General features: G+C 49.7%; 1 protein-coding gene across 3 annotated transcripts in view; it reads left to right on the top strand.

Moving 5' to 3' along the window:
• The window catches only part of ect2l (epithelial cell transforming 2 like), a 224,429-nt gene that overhangs the window by 157,706 nt on the left and 51,001 nt on the right, over nucleotides 1-15,722 (top strand). For all 3 annotated transcript variants that reach the window (XR_011948646.1, XR_011948647.1, XM_072513615.1), the window contains exons 9-13: nucleotides 1,434-1,602; nucleotides 8,490-8,618; nucleotides 9,965-10,057; nucleotides 12,776-12,958; nucleotides 14,397-14,500. Coding sequence is in view for 1 of the 3 variants with exons in the window: in XM_072513615.1 (XP_072369716.1) it covers nucleotides 1,434-1,602; nucleotides 8,490-8,618; nucleotides 9,965-10,057; nucleotides 12,776-12,958; nucleotides 14,397-14,500 (678 nt within the window). In the remaining 2 variants the exon portion in view is untranslated. The remainder of the gene's footprint in view (nucleotides 1-1,433; nucleotides 1,603-8,489; nucleotides 8,619-9,964; nucleotides 10,058-12,775; nucleotides 12,959-14,396; nucleotides 14,501-15,722) is intronic.

Here is a 15,722-nt window from a genome sequence, read left to right on the forward strand (position 1 = left end):
AGAAGCTCAGACAATCCGGAAGAGCTGCAAAATCACAAAAATAGGAATATTTTGGGGGGGTTGGGGGCAACTCCCCTACTCTTTAAGTTAAAGCCATTATGGTACAGCAGCAGGCCTATCAGCCCATCCAGTCTATGCTAGCTCTCTGCAGAGCGTTCCAGTCAGTCCCATTCCTCCCTCGATTCCTACATCCTTGCATGTTTATTTTCCTCAATGCCCATCCAATCTCCTTTTAATAATAATAATAATATTAATAATAATCACATTGTCACAAATAGGCTTCAATGAAGTTACTGTGAAAAGCCCCTAGTTGCCACATTCCGGCGCCTGTTTGGAGAGGCTGGTACGGGAATTGAACCCGCGCTGCTGACCTTGTTCTGCATTATAAGCCAGTTATTTAGCCCTGTGCTAAACAAATCATTCATCATCTTTGCTTCCACCCCCCTTGTACACAGCACGTTCCAGATCATTACCATCACTGCAAGAAAAACAAACCTCTCCTCACATCCCCAAGCATCTCTTGTCCAAAATCTGTGCTCCCCAGTCCTTGAACCACCAGCCAATGGCTTTTCTTTTCTACCTCAACTAAACCTGTCATAACCTGGCCCACCTTGATCAAATCTCGTCTCCTCTGATGCGACCATCAATTCACGCGAGACAGAGAGCTGAAGTGAACAGTGGCTTTAATCGACTAGAACAGTGCCTGCCTGCGACTGCTCTGCTAGTGAGAGCCGCCTACAGGGCAGCTGCTCTTTATACCTCCCCTCAAGGGGGCGGGGCCAGGGGTGGAGCCCACAAGGGCACCGACATGATACATTCTGTGTAGGCGGTCCTACTCAGTACAATGGTCCATAGATGGAGCCCACATGGGCGACAGCGTGATACAATGTAATACTGTGGTGAATGGTTAGTACAATACGTTCACCACATCCTCCAAGGAGACCAATCCCAGCTTCTCCAACCGGTCCGTGGAGCCAACCTAGAACCATCCTTCTAAACCTCCACTGCACCCTCTCAAAGACCCTCACATCCTTCCTAAAGAACTAAACACAGTGTCCCAGTTGTGGCCTAACCATGCGGAGCTTTATAAAGGCTCTTCTTTGAAAATACTGCCTTGGGATCTTTTCCATTCACCTCAGAGGGCAGACAAGATCTTGGTTTAATCGGCAGGTGGCACCTCTGACACTTCAGTACTCCCTCGGAACTGCACTAGAGTTTCAGCCGGGATTATGGGCTCCAATTCCTGGATTGGGGATTGAGCCCGCAACCTCCTGACCCATTTTTAAAAAATTGGGGGAAGAGGTGTTTGAGCACCTTAAATATCCCCCCCCCGGCCCAGGCCACACCAATGCTGGAACGTGCATGATGCAATTTGGGGAGGGAGGGAGCTGCCCTTCTGTGAACGTGATTTGAGGTCTCTCTTCCACCTACAGATGGTTGTGGATTGTGTGAAAGTTGGCGTGATGTCCGTGGTGTATGAGCACAGCGGCACGACACTGGACAGCCTGCTGTACCGTCTTGAAAATGTGCTGAGAGGCCGGAGAGCGAGGAGCATTGGCATCGTTGCTGAGGGTGACCCGACTGAGATCGACATGGTACAAGGCAAGTTGAAACGAGCGTCTTGGGTGATCAGACGCTAACGGCTGAATGAGCCCGAGCTCAGGACAATGCTGCCATCCAGAGGAAGCGTGCTAAGGAGGGACATTTCTGCATTGGAAGCACTTCAGAGAAGGTTCACTAGGGGTTGTCTTATGGGGAAAGATTGAACAGATTAAGCCTGTACTCACTGGAGTTTAGAAGAAAGAGAGATGATCTTATTAGAATCCATGGAATCCCTATAATGCAGAAGGGGGCCATTTGACCCATTGAGTCTGCACCGAGCCTCCGAAAGAGCGCCTTCCTATGCCCACTCCCCCCGCCCTATTCTGGTAAACCCATGCATTGATCATGGCCAATCCCCCTAACCCGCACATCTTTGGACTGTGGGAGGAAACCGGAGCACCCGGAGGAAAACCACACAGACACGGGGAGAACGTGCAGACTCCGCACAGACAGTGACTCAAGCCGGGAATCGAACCAGGGTGCCTGGCGCCATGAGGCAGCAGTGCTAACCACTGTGCCGCCCCTAAAGTGATTCCACTGTCCACCTGCAAGTTTCCTGCCGTAACCAAGTTTAGAATAGAACAGTTGCTTCAGGCGTCTGGTGTCAGCCTTACAAACACCGGGCCCTGCCTGGCAAAGCTGGTTTTGAGTGATTAGCACCTCAATGCTGGGCCTGCCGGCTTGGAAGACGCCATCGCTATTGGCCCTCAAGTACTCTTTTACCAGGATCTCAAACCCAAGACCAAGATCATGGTTTACTGGGTAATAGTGGTCCATGGACTCCAAGATGCTTCTTCAAAGCACTGGAGAAATACCACCAGTGGTACCTTTGCAAGATCATCTAAATCCTGTGGCAAGAAAAGCGGCGAAGACTGAACGGACACATTAGAGGTGATGATGCATGTTATAATCCATTTCTTTTTATAAATTTAGAGTACCCAATTATTTTTTTTTCCAATTAAGGGTCAATTTAGCGTGACCAATGCACCTAACCTGCACATCTTTGGGTTGTGGGTGTGAGGCCCACACAGACACGGGGGAGAATGTGCAAATGCCACACGGACAGTGACCCGGGGCCAGGGCCGAACCCGGGTCCTCAGCGCCACAGGCAGCAGTGCTAACCGCTGCGCCACCTTACCGCCCCAAATGTTGTCATCCATGTCTGCCTTCGTCGAGGAGAGGCTCCCAAGATATGGAAAGTGGTTCACATTTTCAAGGATCACATTTATCTTAATTAATGTTGGGCGGGGGAGGTGTGTGTGTGAGTAGATGCTCTGCTTTGGGAGCTGGTTGGTATAGGACCTTAGTTTTCTGGATGTTTGGGGAAAGGCCCATTTTCTCATACGTTTCAGAGAAGGAATCAACAATGACCTGCAGCACAGTGTCTAAGTAAGCATACACAATGTCATCTACATACTCAATGCCTGAGGTTGGAGTGATTTGGGTTTTGGATAGAAAGTGGCACAGGTTGGACAGTATCCAGTCTGTTCTGTGGGATGATCTCCATGTTTGTGGGAAAGTTACTGAGGGTGTGGTGCAGTTTGCCAATGATGAAGGTAGAAAAAAGAGTTGGTGTCATGGCAACCTCGTTTGACCAGTGTGTTCAGTCAGATGCGGCCTGTGGTGGTTCTGTTTGCTGAGGAGCATGTTTTGCATGTCAACGTGGAGCAGGCAGAGGAGACTGACAGATTTCAGACCAACACGAGTTCATTTGCAATGGCTATGTTGTTCTTTTGGAAGTGAATGATAAGTAGCATGTCATTTAAAAATTATCCACACTTGAATGGCCAAGCCCTAACTTTATTGGAGTATTTTGTGGGTATCTATCACATAGATACTCCAACTTTATGGCCTTCTGAATGATTGAATCCTGAATCTCTCAGCTTAATAGTAGGAGGGCAGGTAACTCGAATAGCAATTTCCTGATTTCCATGTTAAACACGTGCGGAAATGAGGGGTCTCTCATTTAGGATAGAGGTGGGGAGAATTTATTTTTCTGAGAGTCGAGAGCCTTTGAAACTCTCTCCCTGTAATAACACCATAAACGTAACAGGATTTATTTACACATATACAAGTTATTCTTGTATCTCGCTCCCAGTGTAGACCGTACTGGGAGGATAGATCTGACCAGGTCCTGTCTGGGGCCTGCTTTCATCCTCCAGACTGACCAGCCCCAAGAGGTGAGTCTCTGCTCCCTACCTGCTCAAAAAGCCCGTTGGAAGATCAATAATTGCTGTGTCATTATCCTCATGGAGGTTATAACATTCACCCAGCGCGGTGGAGGCAGAGTCAAAGTGAATATTTTCAAGGCAGAGGTAGATAGATTCTTTTTTTAAAAATAATTTTTATTAAAGGTTTTCATAAAATATCAATAACAAAATGAGAAAGAAAAAGAACCCAACAGGGTTAAGTACAAAACACAATCTAAAAAAGCAACCCCCCAAACCCCTCCCCCCCGTACCTAAATAATAAATTAACATTAACACCCCGACTTAAGACAACAGGTGTATACTCCCCCTCAGACCCTTCCAGTGTAAATAACATAAACAAAAATAAAGTAACCCCCCCTCCGAGCTGCTGCTGCCATTGACCAATGTCTATCGTTCTGCCAGACATTCTAAGAACAGTTGCCACCGCCTAAAGAACCCTTGTACCGACCCTCTCAAGGCGAATTTCACCCTCTCCAATTTAATGAACCCTGCCATATCGCTGATCCAGGATTCCACGCTTGGGGGCCTCGTATCTTTCCACTGAAGGAGAATCCTTCGCCGGGCTACCAGGGATGCAAAGGCCAGAATTCCGGCCTCTTTCGCCTCCTGCACTCCCAGCTCCTCTGCCACCCCAAATATTGCGAGCCCCCAGCCCGGTTTGACCCTGGATCCTACCACCCTCGACACCGTCCTCGCTACGCCCTTCCAAAATTCCTCCAGCGCTGGGCATGCCCAGAACATATGGGTGTGATTTGCTGGGCTCCCTGAGCACCTAACACACCTGTCCTCACCCCCAAAGAACCTGCTCATCCTTGTCCCGGTCATGTGTGCCCTGTGCAGCACCTTAAACTGTATGAGGCTGAGCCTCACGCACGAAGAGGAAGAGTTCACCCTCCCTAGGGCATCTGCCCACGTCCCCTCTTCGATCTCCTCTCCCAACTCCTCCTCCCACTTACCTTTCAACTCCAACACCGAGGCCTCCTCCTCCTCCTGCATCACCTGGTAAGTTTCTGAGATCTTCCCCACTCCCACCCACCCCCCCGAGAGCACCCTGTCCTGTACTGTGTGTGGCAGTAGCCGTGGGAATTCCACCACCTGCCGTCTGGCAAACGTCCTTACCTGTAAGTACCTGAAGGTGTTCCCCGGGAGGAGCCCGTACTTCTCCTCCAGCTCACCCAAGCTCACGAACTTCCCGTCCACAAACAGGTCCCCCTACTTTCGTATCCCTGCCCTGTGCCACCCCGGAAACCCTCCACCTGTTCTTCCTGGGGCGAACCGGCGGTTCCCCCGTAATGGGGTCCACGCCGAGGCCCCAACTTCCCCCCTATGCCGCCTCCACTGCCCCCAGATTTTGAGGGCCGCCACCACCACCGGGCTCGTGGTATACCTCCTTGGAGGGAGCGGCAGCGGTGCCGTTACCAGCGCCCCCAGACTCGTACCCACACAGGACGCCGTCTCCAGCCTCTTCCATGCAGCACCCTCCTCCTCCATCACCCACTTGCGCACCACTGTCGCATTGGCGGCCCAGTAGTACCCACAGAGGTTGGGCAGCGCCAGCCCCCCCCTATCTCTACTCCGCTCCAGGAACACCCTTCTCACCCTCGGAGTCCCTCGCGCCCACACAAACCCCATTATACTCCTGTTAACCCGCCTGAAAAAAGCCTTCTGGATAAACACGGGGAGGCACTGGAACAGGATCAAAAACCTTGGGAGCACCGGCATTTTGATTGACTGCACCCTACCCACCAGGGACAGCGGCAGCGGATCCCACTCCTCCATTTGCTCCACCAGCCTTGTAGAATTAAGCCTATGCAGGGCTCCCCAGCTACTGGCCACCTGGACCCCCAAATATCTGAAGCTCCTCTCCGCCCTTTTTAGTGGGAGCTCGCCAATCCCCCTCTCCTGGTCCCCTAGCTGAACTACGAACAGCTCGCTCTTCCCCATATTGAGCTTGTACCCCGAAAAGTCCCCAAATTCCCTAAGGATCCTCATTACCTCTGGCATTCCTCCCACCGGGTCCGCCACATACAGCAGCAGGTTGTCCGCTTAAAGCGACACCCTATGCTCCTCCCCACCTCGCACCAACCCCCTCCAGTTCCTCGACTCTCTCAGTGCCATAGCCAGGGGTTCAATCGCCAGTGCGAAGAGCAGGGGGGACAGGGGACACCCCTGTCTCGTTCCTCGGTGCAACCGAAAGTACTCGGACCTCCTCCTATTTGTGACCACACTCGCCATCGGGACCTCGTACAACAGCCTAACCCACCTGACAAACCCCTCCCCAAACCCGAACCTCTTCAGCACCTCCCACAGGTACCCCCACTCTACCCTATCGAAGGCTTTCTCAGCGTCCATCGCCACCACTATCTCCGCCTCCCCCTCCCTCGCCGGCATCATGATAACGTTCAAAAGCCTCCGCACATTCGCGTTCAACTGTCTCCCCTTCAAAAACCCCGTCTGGTCTTCATGGATGATCTGCGGCACACAATCCTCAATCCTCGTGGCTCAGACCTTCGCCAGCACCTTGGCATCTACATTTAGCAAGGAAATCGGTCTGTAAGACCCACATTGCAGGGGATCCTTGTCCCGCTTCAGGATCAAGGAGATCAGTGCCCGGGACATCGTCGGGGGTAAAGCCCCCCCTCCCTTGCCTCATTGAAGGTCCTAACTAACAGCGGGCCCAACAGGGCCATATATTTTTTATAGAACTCGACCGGGAAACCGTCCGGCCCCGGTGCCTTCCTCGCCTGCATGCTTCCTATCCCTTTGATCAGCTCCTCCAGCCCAATGGGGGCACCCAGTCCCGCCACCAGTCCCTCTTCCACCTTTGGAAACCTCAATTGGTCCAGGAAGCGGCCCATCCCTCCCTCCTCCCGTGGGGGCTTGGAACGGTACAATTCCTCGTAGAAGTCCCTGAAGACCCCATTGATGCCAACCCCACTCCGCACCACGCTCCCTCCCCTGCCCTTAACTCCCCCGATCTCCATAGCTGCGTCCCGCTTCCGAAGCTGATGCGCCAGCATCCGGCTTGCCTTTTCCCCATACTCGTAGACCGCCCCCTGGGCCTTCCTCCACTGCACCTCTGCCTTCCTGGTGGTCACCAGGTCGAATTCGGCCTGGAGGCTGCGCCTCTTCCTCAACAATCCTTCCTCAGGTTCTCCTCCTGTCTACCCTCACCATCTCCCCCACCAGCCTCTCCCTCTCCCCCCGCTCCCTCCGCTCCTTGTGGGCCCTGATGGAGATCAGCTCTCCCCTCACCACCGCCTTCAGTGCCTCCCATACCATCCCCACTCGGACCTCCCCGTTGTCGTTGGTCTCCAAGTACCTCTCTATACTCCCTCGGACCCGCTCGCTCACCTCCTCGTCCGCCAACAGCCCCACCTCCAAGCGCCACAGCGGGCGCTGGTCCCTCTCCTCCCCCATCTCCAAGTCCACCCAATGCGGGGCGTGGTCCGAAATGGCTATTGCCGAATAACCGAAATGGCTATTGCCGAATATCCGAAATGGCTATTGCCGAATAGAGGTAGATAGATTCTTGACCAACAAGGGGGGTGATAGGTCATTGGAGATATGTGGAATTTAGACATGAGGCCACAATGATCATACTGGAGGTGGAGAAGGCTTGCGGGGCCGATTGGCCTATTTCTGCTCCTAACTTGTATGTTCATCTGTGATTCTAGAATCTAGAGCAAATTAAAAAAACACCCATCCCGAGCTGTCCGGTGCCCTCTCTCCCCTTGGACACCCTGGTGGGTAGTGATGACATACCCGCTCACCTCCAACCTCCCTATCGGAGGTCACGCCACCAGGAGTCCGTCCGTTCCTCAAGAGCAGTCGTGATTCGTGTGACGTCACGCTGGCTGAGTGGGAAGTTACAATGAGGGTGGACGGCGTGCCGTGATGTCCACTGATGAGATGGTAATACATACAAATCAGGCTAATCGCCTTCCTGGTCGGGAACCTGATCACATCATCAGAGTAGGGTGTAACAGAATGTGTATTGTAAGGAATACAAAGGGTTAAGAATAAGCTAATGATACTTCTCACCACCAGATGGAGATAAGGAGCAGTCACATTAATATCATGTGACTCCTGGGATTCTCAGAGAAGGTGTTTAGGTGTGAAACTAATTAGTTGCATAGTGTAGAGTTCTGCAGTTAGAGATAGCATAGTTTAATTTCGTAACCTTATACTTTAGGAATACGTGCAAATCTTATTTAGTAGTGTTAATAAATTAGTTTTGTTAGTTAACAAAGCTTGTTGTTCTTCGTTCAACACTACGCGCCCAGCCCATCCAGGTAAAGCAAAGTAGAGAACAACACAGGGGGCTTTAGGATTTTCTCCCACAGAGAGAGTGGAGGCTGGGTCATTGACTGTGTTCAAAGTAGAGTTAGACAGATTTTGGATTGGTAAGGGGGAGTTATGAGGGACAGGCAGGAACGTGGAGTGAAAGCCACAGTCAAGATCCCTCATGAATAGTGGAACAGGCTCCGGGGCTGAACAGCTTCCCCCTGCTCATATTTCTTAAGTTCTTATGAAGGCCTGTTATAATGGACAGTGTCCAGCCACAGTGAGATTTGCCAACTCTGCGTTGGATTGTGAGAAGTTTTGCAGTCACGTTATTGACGGGAGCAGATTCCCCCCCCCCCTAATCTCTCCGCATTTTCCATCTCGTTCCAGGCTGCAAAATCAGCTCAAAGAATCTTCCGGAGGCTAAGGTAAGAAGATTCTGGGAGAATCTGAGTGGCTGTGTCCTGTCGCAGGATGATGGAGGCCACATCGATATCTTTGTCCCATTGGCTGCATCAGGTTGGTTTTTAGTTTAAGGTGAATAGATTCAAAACAATTTCAGCTGTCATCCGGTTAGAAGCAGTATTGACTGCTCTGGGCTGGGAGATTGCTGGAGAAGTTTCTTTCTGCTGTTCACACTCACCGACTACATCGTTTCTCAATCAGGGACAAAACGCTGAATTCTTTCATTACATTTAAATTGTTAAAATGTATTTTAATGACGGGAACATCGTTACATCACCGGCGAGGAGCAGAGAAAAGTGGGAAACGAGATCTTGCCGGCAAGAATCCCGTTTTCCAATTCTCGCGTTATTTTGGACTCACGTCGCGGTTTGCGCTCACGGTAGATGCAAGCTCAAAACCTCCCTTAAATGAAATGAAATGAAAACCGCTTATTGTCACAGGTAGGCTTCAAATGAAGTTACTGTGAAAAGCCCCTAGTCGCTACATTCCGGCGCCTGTTCGGGGAGGCTGGTACGGGAATTGAACCGTGGCTGCTGGCCTGCCTTGGTCTGCTTTAAATGCCAGCTATTTAGCTCTGTGCTAAAATGTGAAAAAGGAGAATTAAAAAATATATTTTTTTAAAAATCTGTGCCCCCTGGCAATTGACCTCTCCGCTAGGGAAAAGAAGTCTTCCCTGTCTACCCTATCTAGGAAACTCAATTTTGTACGTCGCAATCATGTCACCTCTCAGCCTTCTCTGTTCTAATGAAAACATCCCCAGCCTATCTAAGCTGTTCTCATAGCTGCAATTTTCAAGCCCTGGTAACATTCTTGTAAATCTCCTCTGTACTCGCTCCAGAGCAATTGTGTCCTTCAAGTAATGTGCTGACCAGAACTGTGCACAAAACTCCAGATGTGGCCTAACCAGCGTTTTATACAGTTCCAGCATCACGTACCCGCTTTTGTACTCGATACCTCGGCCAATTAAGAAAAGCATTCCATAAGCTTTCTTTACCACCATATCTATGTATCCTGATGTGGAAATATATTGCCGTTCCTTCACTGTCGCTGGGTCAAAATCCTGGAAGTCCCTCCCTAACAGACCTACACCATGGGGACTGCAGCGGTTCCAGAAGGCAGCTCACCACCGCCCTCTCAAGGGCAATTAGGGATGGGGAATAAATGCTGGCCTCGCCAGCAACGCCCATATCCCGAAGGTGAATTTAAAAAACCTTAAAAAAATAATTTTGTGCAATGCTGAATGGGATTTAGAGAAATGATTAAGGGGAATGGGAAGCAGGTAGAGAGGGAGGGAGGATTTGTATCTACCCAGCGATAGAGAGGGTGAGAGAGGTCTTCCCTTGTTCTTAAAACTCTGAACGGTTTACTGCTGAATCTAACCCATCTTTCTCTGTGGCCAGAGGCAGGAATGGAGCTTCTTTCACAGCTCTCCACACTGACTGCCATGCACTATAGCTCACCCACTGGGATAGTGACTGGATCGTACCAGCATAGTGAGTATACCCCTGCAAAGGACATTGGTGTGTTTGGTTCCCAATTTGCAATATCTCAACCTGGGTAGACTGATCAACCAATTGATATTATAGAAAGTATTGTACTTCATTGATTAGGTTTCTCTCTGTCACCCCCTCCCAGCTCCTCCTCACTCCCCGCCCCCCCTGCCTGTGGTATAGCCACGTGCAGCTTTGAGGTTCCATCGTGTAATTCTGCAATGCATTGGACAAAACCGCTGTTCCTTCAAGTTCCTGTCTGATGCTTTCTGTGCAACGCCACTGGTGCTGAATGGTTTTACACTCGGTGACGGTGGGAGCTCAATTTCAGCTTGCATCCATCCCCAGGTGGAAATGTGGATGGGACTTCGCTGTCCTGGATTGCCGCCTACGTTGTGCATTATTAACAGTTCCTCCCGTTGGAAGGAGGCGGATGACCGAGGATGTGAAACACGCACCTCAAACAACCTGGGGTTTTTCATTTTCAAGTGCCGAGTAGATGATCCATCTCGGTCTCCTCCGGAGGTCCCCAGCATCACAGATGTCAGCCTTCAGCCAATTCGATTCACAACACGTGATATCAAGAAACGGCTGAAGGCCAGAGCCATACTGCAATGGCTATGGGTCCTGACAATATTCCGGCAATAGCACAGAAGACGTGTGCTCCAGAACTTACCGCACTCCTAGCCAAGCTGTTCCAGGACAGCTATAACACTGGCATCTACCCGGCAATGTGAAAAATTGCCCAGGTGTGTCAAATCCAGCCCAGCCAATTACCGCCCAGCCAATTATTGCCCTATCAGTCTACTCTCCATCATCAGCAAAATGATGGAAGGAGTCATCAACAGTCCTATCAAGCGGCACTTACTCAACAATAACCTGCTCATGGACGCTCAGTTTGGGTCCCGCCAGGGTCACTCAGCTCCTGACCTCCTTACAGCCTTGGTTCAAACATGGACAAAAAGCTGAATGCCAGAGGTGAGGTGAGAGTGACTGCCCTTGACACCAAGGCAGCATTTGACTGAGTATCGCATCAAAGGGCAGCACAGTAGCATAGTGGTTAGCACAGTTGCTTCACAGCTCCAGGGCCCCAGGTTCGATTCCCGGCTTGGGTCACTGTCTGTGCAGAGTCTGCACGTTCTCCCCGTATGTGCGTGGGTTTCCTCCGGGTGCTCCGGTTTCCTCCCACAGTCCAAAGATGTGCGGGTTAGGTGGATTGGCCATGATAAATTGCCCCCAGTGTCCAAAAAGATTAAGTGGGGTTATTGGGTTACGGGGATAGAGTGGAAGTGAGGGTTAAGTGGGTCGGTGCAGACTCGATGGACCGAATGGCCTCCTTCTGCCCTGAATGTTCTATGGAGTCATACCTGGAACAAAGGAAGATGGTTGTGGTGGTTGGAGGTCAATCATCTCAGCTCCAGGGCATCACTGCAGGAGTTCCTCAGGTTAGTGTCCTAGGCCGAACCATCTTCAGCTGCTTCATCAATGACCTCCCTTCCATCATAAGGTCAGAAGTGAGGATGATTGCGGATGACTTCACAATGTTCAGCAGCATTCGCGACTCCTCAGATAATGAAGCAGTCCGTGTCCAAATGCAGCAAGACCTGGGCAATATCCAGGCTTGGGCTGACAAGTGGCAAGTTACATTCACACCACACACGTGCCAGGCAATGTCCATATCCTACAAGAGAGGATCTAACCATCGCCCCTTGACATTCATAGAACATAGAACATACAGTGCAGAAGGAGGCCATTCGGCCCATCGAGTTGGCACCCAGCCACCTAAGCCCTCACTTCCACCCTATCCCTGTAACCCAATAACCCATCCTAACCTTTTTGGTCATCAAGGGCAATTTATCATGGTCAATCCACTTAATCTGCACACCTTTGGACTGTGGGAGGAAACCGGAGCACCGGGGGGAAGCCCACGCACACACGGGGAGAACGTGCAGACTCCACACAGACAGTGACCCAAGCCGGGAATCGAACCTGGGACCCTGGTGCTGTGAAGCCACAGTGCTATCCACTCGTGCTACCGTGCTGCCCTTGTTGATTGTGGGGGAGTCAGTGATGGCATTACCACCCATCACTGACTCCCCCACAATTAACATCCTGGGGGTTATCATTGACCAGAAACCGAACTGGACTAGCCATATAAATACTCTGGCTACCAGAGCAGGTCAGAGGCTAGGAACCATTCGGCAAGTAAATCACTTCCTGAATCCCCAAAGCCTGTCGACCATCTAGAAGGCATAATTCAGGAGTGTAATGGAATACTCTCCAATTGTCAGGGTGGGTGCAGCTCCAACAATACTCAAAACGCTCGACACAATCCAGGACAAAGCAGCACACTTGATTGCTCCCCCTTCCACAAATATTCAATCCCTCCATCACTGACAATGGCAGCCGTGTGTACCATCTACAAGATGCACTGCAGGAATTCACCAAACTTCCTTCGACAGCACATTCCAAACCTGCAGACTCTACTACCTAGAAGGACAAGGGCAACAGATACGTGGGAATGCCACGGAAATCCCTGGCCACTCAGTCAGGTAACTGAAAGCTTGGTCAAAGAGGTAGGCTTCAAAGAATATCATCAAATAGGTTGAGGAAGCGATTAGCCGGAGAGGGTTAGGGAGAGAATTCCAGACTGTGCGTCCCAGGCAGCTGAAGGCACGCCCACCAATGACGGAGCGATTACATTTGAGTGTTTGCTGTTAGTCTTCAGTGAGTGGCTATGGAATGTGAAGGATCCGGCTCCCCCAGCGATATACTTCAATGAGGAGAAGTTGTACGAATGGAGCAGGATGGCACAGGTACAGGAGGAGGTTCTGAGAACTGTCCGGAAACAGATGAGACAGTATTTCAGGCGACTGCAGAGGGACGATTGTGCGAGGATGATTGGTAGGATTTCAATCAGATTCTATCTCTTGTTCTGTGTTAAATATTTAATTCTTGTACAGTTGTCGGAAGTTTCTTTTTAGCTACCATGACTTTTTCAATGCCAGTCTCACCAGCTTCTATAGAATATAATCACTGGGCTGCTGCTCCTCCCTAACCCAGGCATCCTCTCTTCAAAATCCAATGGAGTTTGAAAAAGTATTATGGAAGTTAATGTGGAAGGCTGAAATTGAGATTTCCTGCTTACTAAATCTTTGCTCTTTTCCTTCCTCTTTTCTTTCTCCTTCTCCACTTCTTCCTTTTTCCTGGACTCCATTGTCAAAAGATGAAATAAAAATGTCTGGACTTTTCTAGAGAACTCTTAATCCTACCTCCAACAGCCATTATCTTTTGACACAACTACACAAAAGTAAATGTTTATTGAGAAAAGACACCATTCGCAAATAAGAATAGACTACAAGACAGCCCAATCCCCTATGTTATAAAACTCATCACTATTATTGATGGCACTTTCCAAGGGACGGTGCAGACTCGATGGGCCGAATGGCCTCCTTCTGCACTGTAAATTCTATGGAAATGATATAAGTGATTGAGAATTGAATGAACTCACTGCGTCAGCATACGACTGGTGGGCTTTAATCCAAAATGCAGAGTGTAGCAAACCTTTCATTTCTATTGTATAATTAAGGAGACTTGCATTTTGCAATGTTTTGTAATTTTATATTCAAATGTTCATAATTGTGCAATCTTCACATTGTTTATTTTAATGATTGTCTATAATGATGTTCTGAATTCTGATGACTGGTTTTATTTGTATCGTCATCACAATTTGGCACCTGCCACCATAATGATCATCAGTCCGTCTATCCATCCATCCACCCATCCGCCTGTCCATCCACCTATTCATCCATCCCACGTCCATTTAGCCATCCCTCCCTCCATCCATCCTTCTGCCCATCCATCCGTCCCTCCATCCATTTGTCCGTCCCTCCATCCATTCCACCCTCCATCCATCCCCCCGTTGATCCATCCGTCCCCCTCTCCGTCTATCCATCTATTCATCCATCCCCCATCCATCTATCCATCCCTCTCTCCATCCATTCTTCTGTCCATCCGTTCCTCCCTCCATCCATCCCCCTGTCCATCCGTTGATCCATCCATTGATAATAATAATAATAATGATGATGCTTCCTTGCCATCTGCTTGGTCCGGATATCCTTTTGTTTTTAAATCTTTCCTCCATTCTCTCTTCTCCATTCTCTCTTTCACTCAGTTCCTGTTTTCCCTTTAATCTCCTTTCCCTGAGCGTATCTCCCGCACTCAGTGTGTGCAATTTCTGAAACTGGAGTTACTTTTAAGGAGGCAGTGATATCAGTGCGGGTGACACAGGTTTATGCCAGTCTTGCTGTGCAGTGTAACGTGTGCCCATTATCTCCTGTAGGGCAGCTAATGTTTGACTCAATGAGTGTATCCAAAGTCCAGCAGAATCCGGAAATTGCTCAAGCTTTAACAGAAGGACTGATTGCTATGACGAGGGAAAAACGGGTAAATGTCATTCATAGAATTTACAGTGCAGAAGGAGGCCATTCGGCCCATCAAGTCTGCACCGGCTCTTGGAAAGAGCACCCTACCCAAGGTCAACACCTCCACCCCATCCCCATAACCCAGTAACCCCACCCAACACTAAGGGCAATTTTGGACACTAAGGGCAATTTAGCATGGCCAATCCACCTAACCTGCACATCTTTAGAATGTGGGTGGAAACTGGAGCACCCGGAGGTAACCCACGCACACACGGGGAGGATGTGCTGACTCCGCACAGACAGTGACCCAAGCCGGAATCGAACCTGGGACCCTGGAGCTCTGAAGCAATTGTGGTATCCACAATGCTACCGTGCTGCCATGGAGCAACCTCTCAGAGACTATTGAAGATTGGGATGGTACCAGGGGTGAGGTCCTTTGGCTACAGGGAGAAGTTCGGGTTGTTCTCTTCAGAATAGAAAGGGATATTTAAAACAGTCATTCACAATCTTGAGGGGGTTTTGCTGAAGTAAATAAAAAGAGACCGTTAGAGACAGGAGAGAGACAAATTGAATTATTTCATCCACCCCCCGTCTGTCCGTGGGCAGATATGTTTTTGAATTATTTTTAAAGTCGTCTATGATGTGTTTCCTCGAAACCTTCAGTGTGTGTGGTCCACTTTTATAATTAACACGCAGCCAACCTACGATACGATTAACTCAGAAGTTCAGTTTATTTCACATTCAGACCTGGTGGTTAGCACAGTTGCTTCACAGCTTCAGGGTCCCAGGTTCGATTCCCGGCTTGGGTCACTGTCTGTGCGGAGTCTGCACGTTCACCCCATGTGTGCGTGGGTTTCCTCCGGGTGCTCCGGTTTCCTCCCACAGTCCAAAGATGTGCAGGTTAGGTGGATTGATCATGCTAAATTGCCCTTGGTGTCCAAAAAGGGTTGGGTGGGGTTACTGGGTCACGGGGATAGGTTGGAGGCATGGGCTTAAGTAGGGTGCTCTTTCCAAGAGCTGGTGCAGACTCGATGGGCTGAATGGCCTCCTTCTGCACTGTAATGTTGTTTTAAGTAGTAAGTTATTATCTGGAATGCTCTGTCTTAATGGATTCAATAATAACTTTTTAAAGGGTGTTTAACTATGTGAAGGGTGCTCTAGAAATGTTATTGTCTATGGATTTTATTTATATGGGCTTCCAGAAGACATTTGATAAAGTCCCACACAAGAGACTGTTAACTAAC

Source organism: Scyliorhinus torazame, chromosome 1 (assembly GCF_047496885.1).
Source record: "Scyliorhinus torazame isolate Kashiwa2021f chromosome 1, sScyTor2.1, whole genome shotgun sequence".
Classification (NCBI taxonomy): domain Eukaryota; kingdom Metazoa; phylum Chordata; class Chondrichthyes; order Carcharhiniformes; family Scyliorhinidae; genus Scyliorhinus; species Scyliorhinus torazame.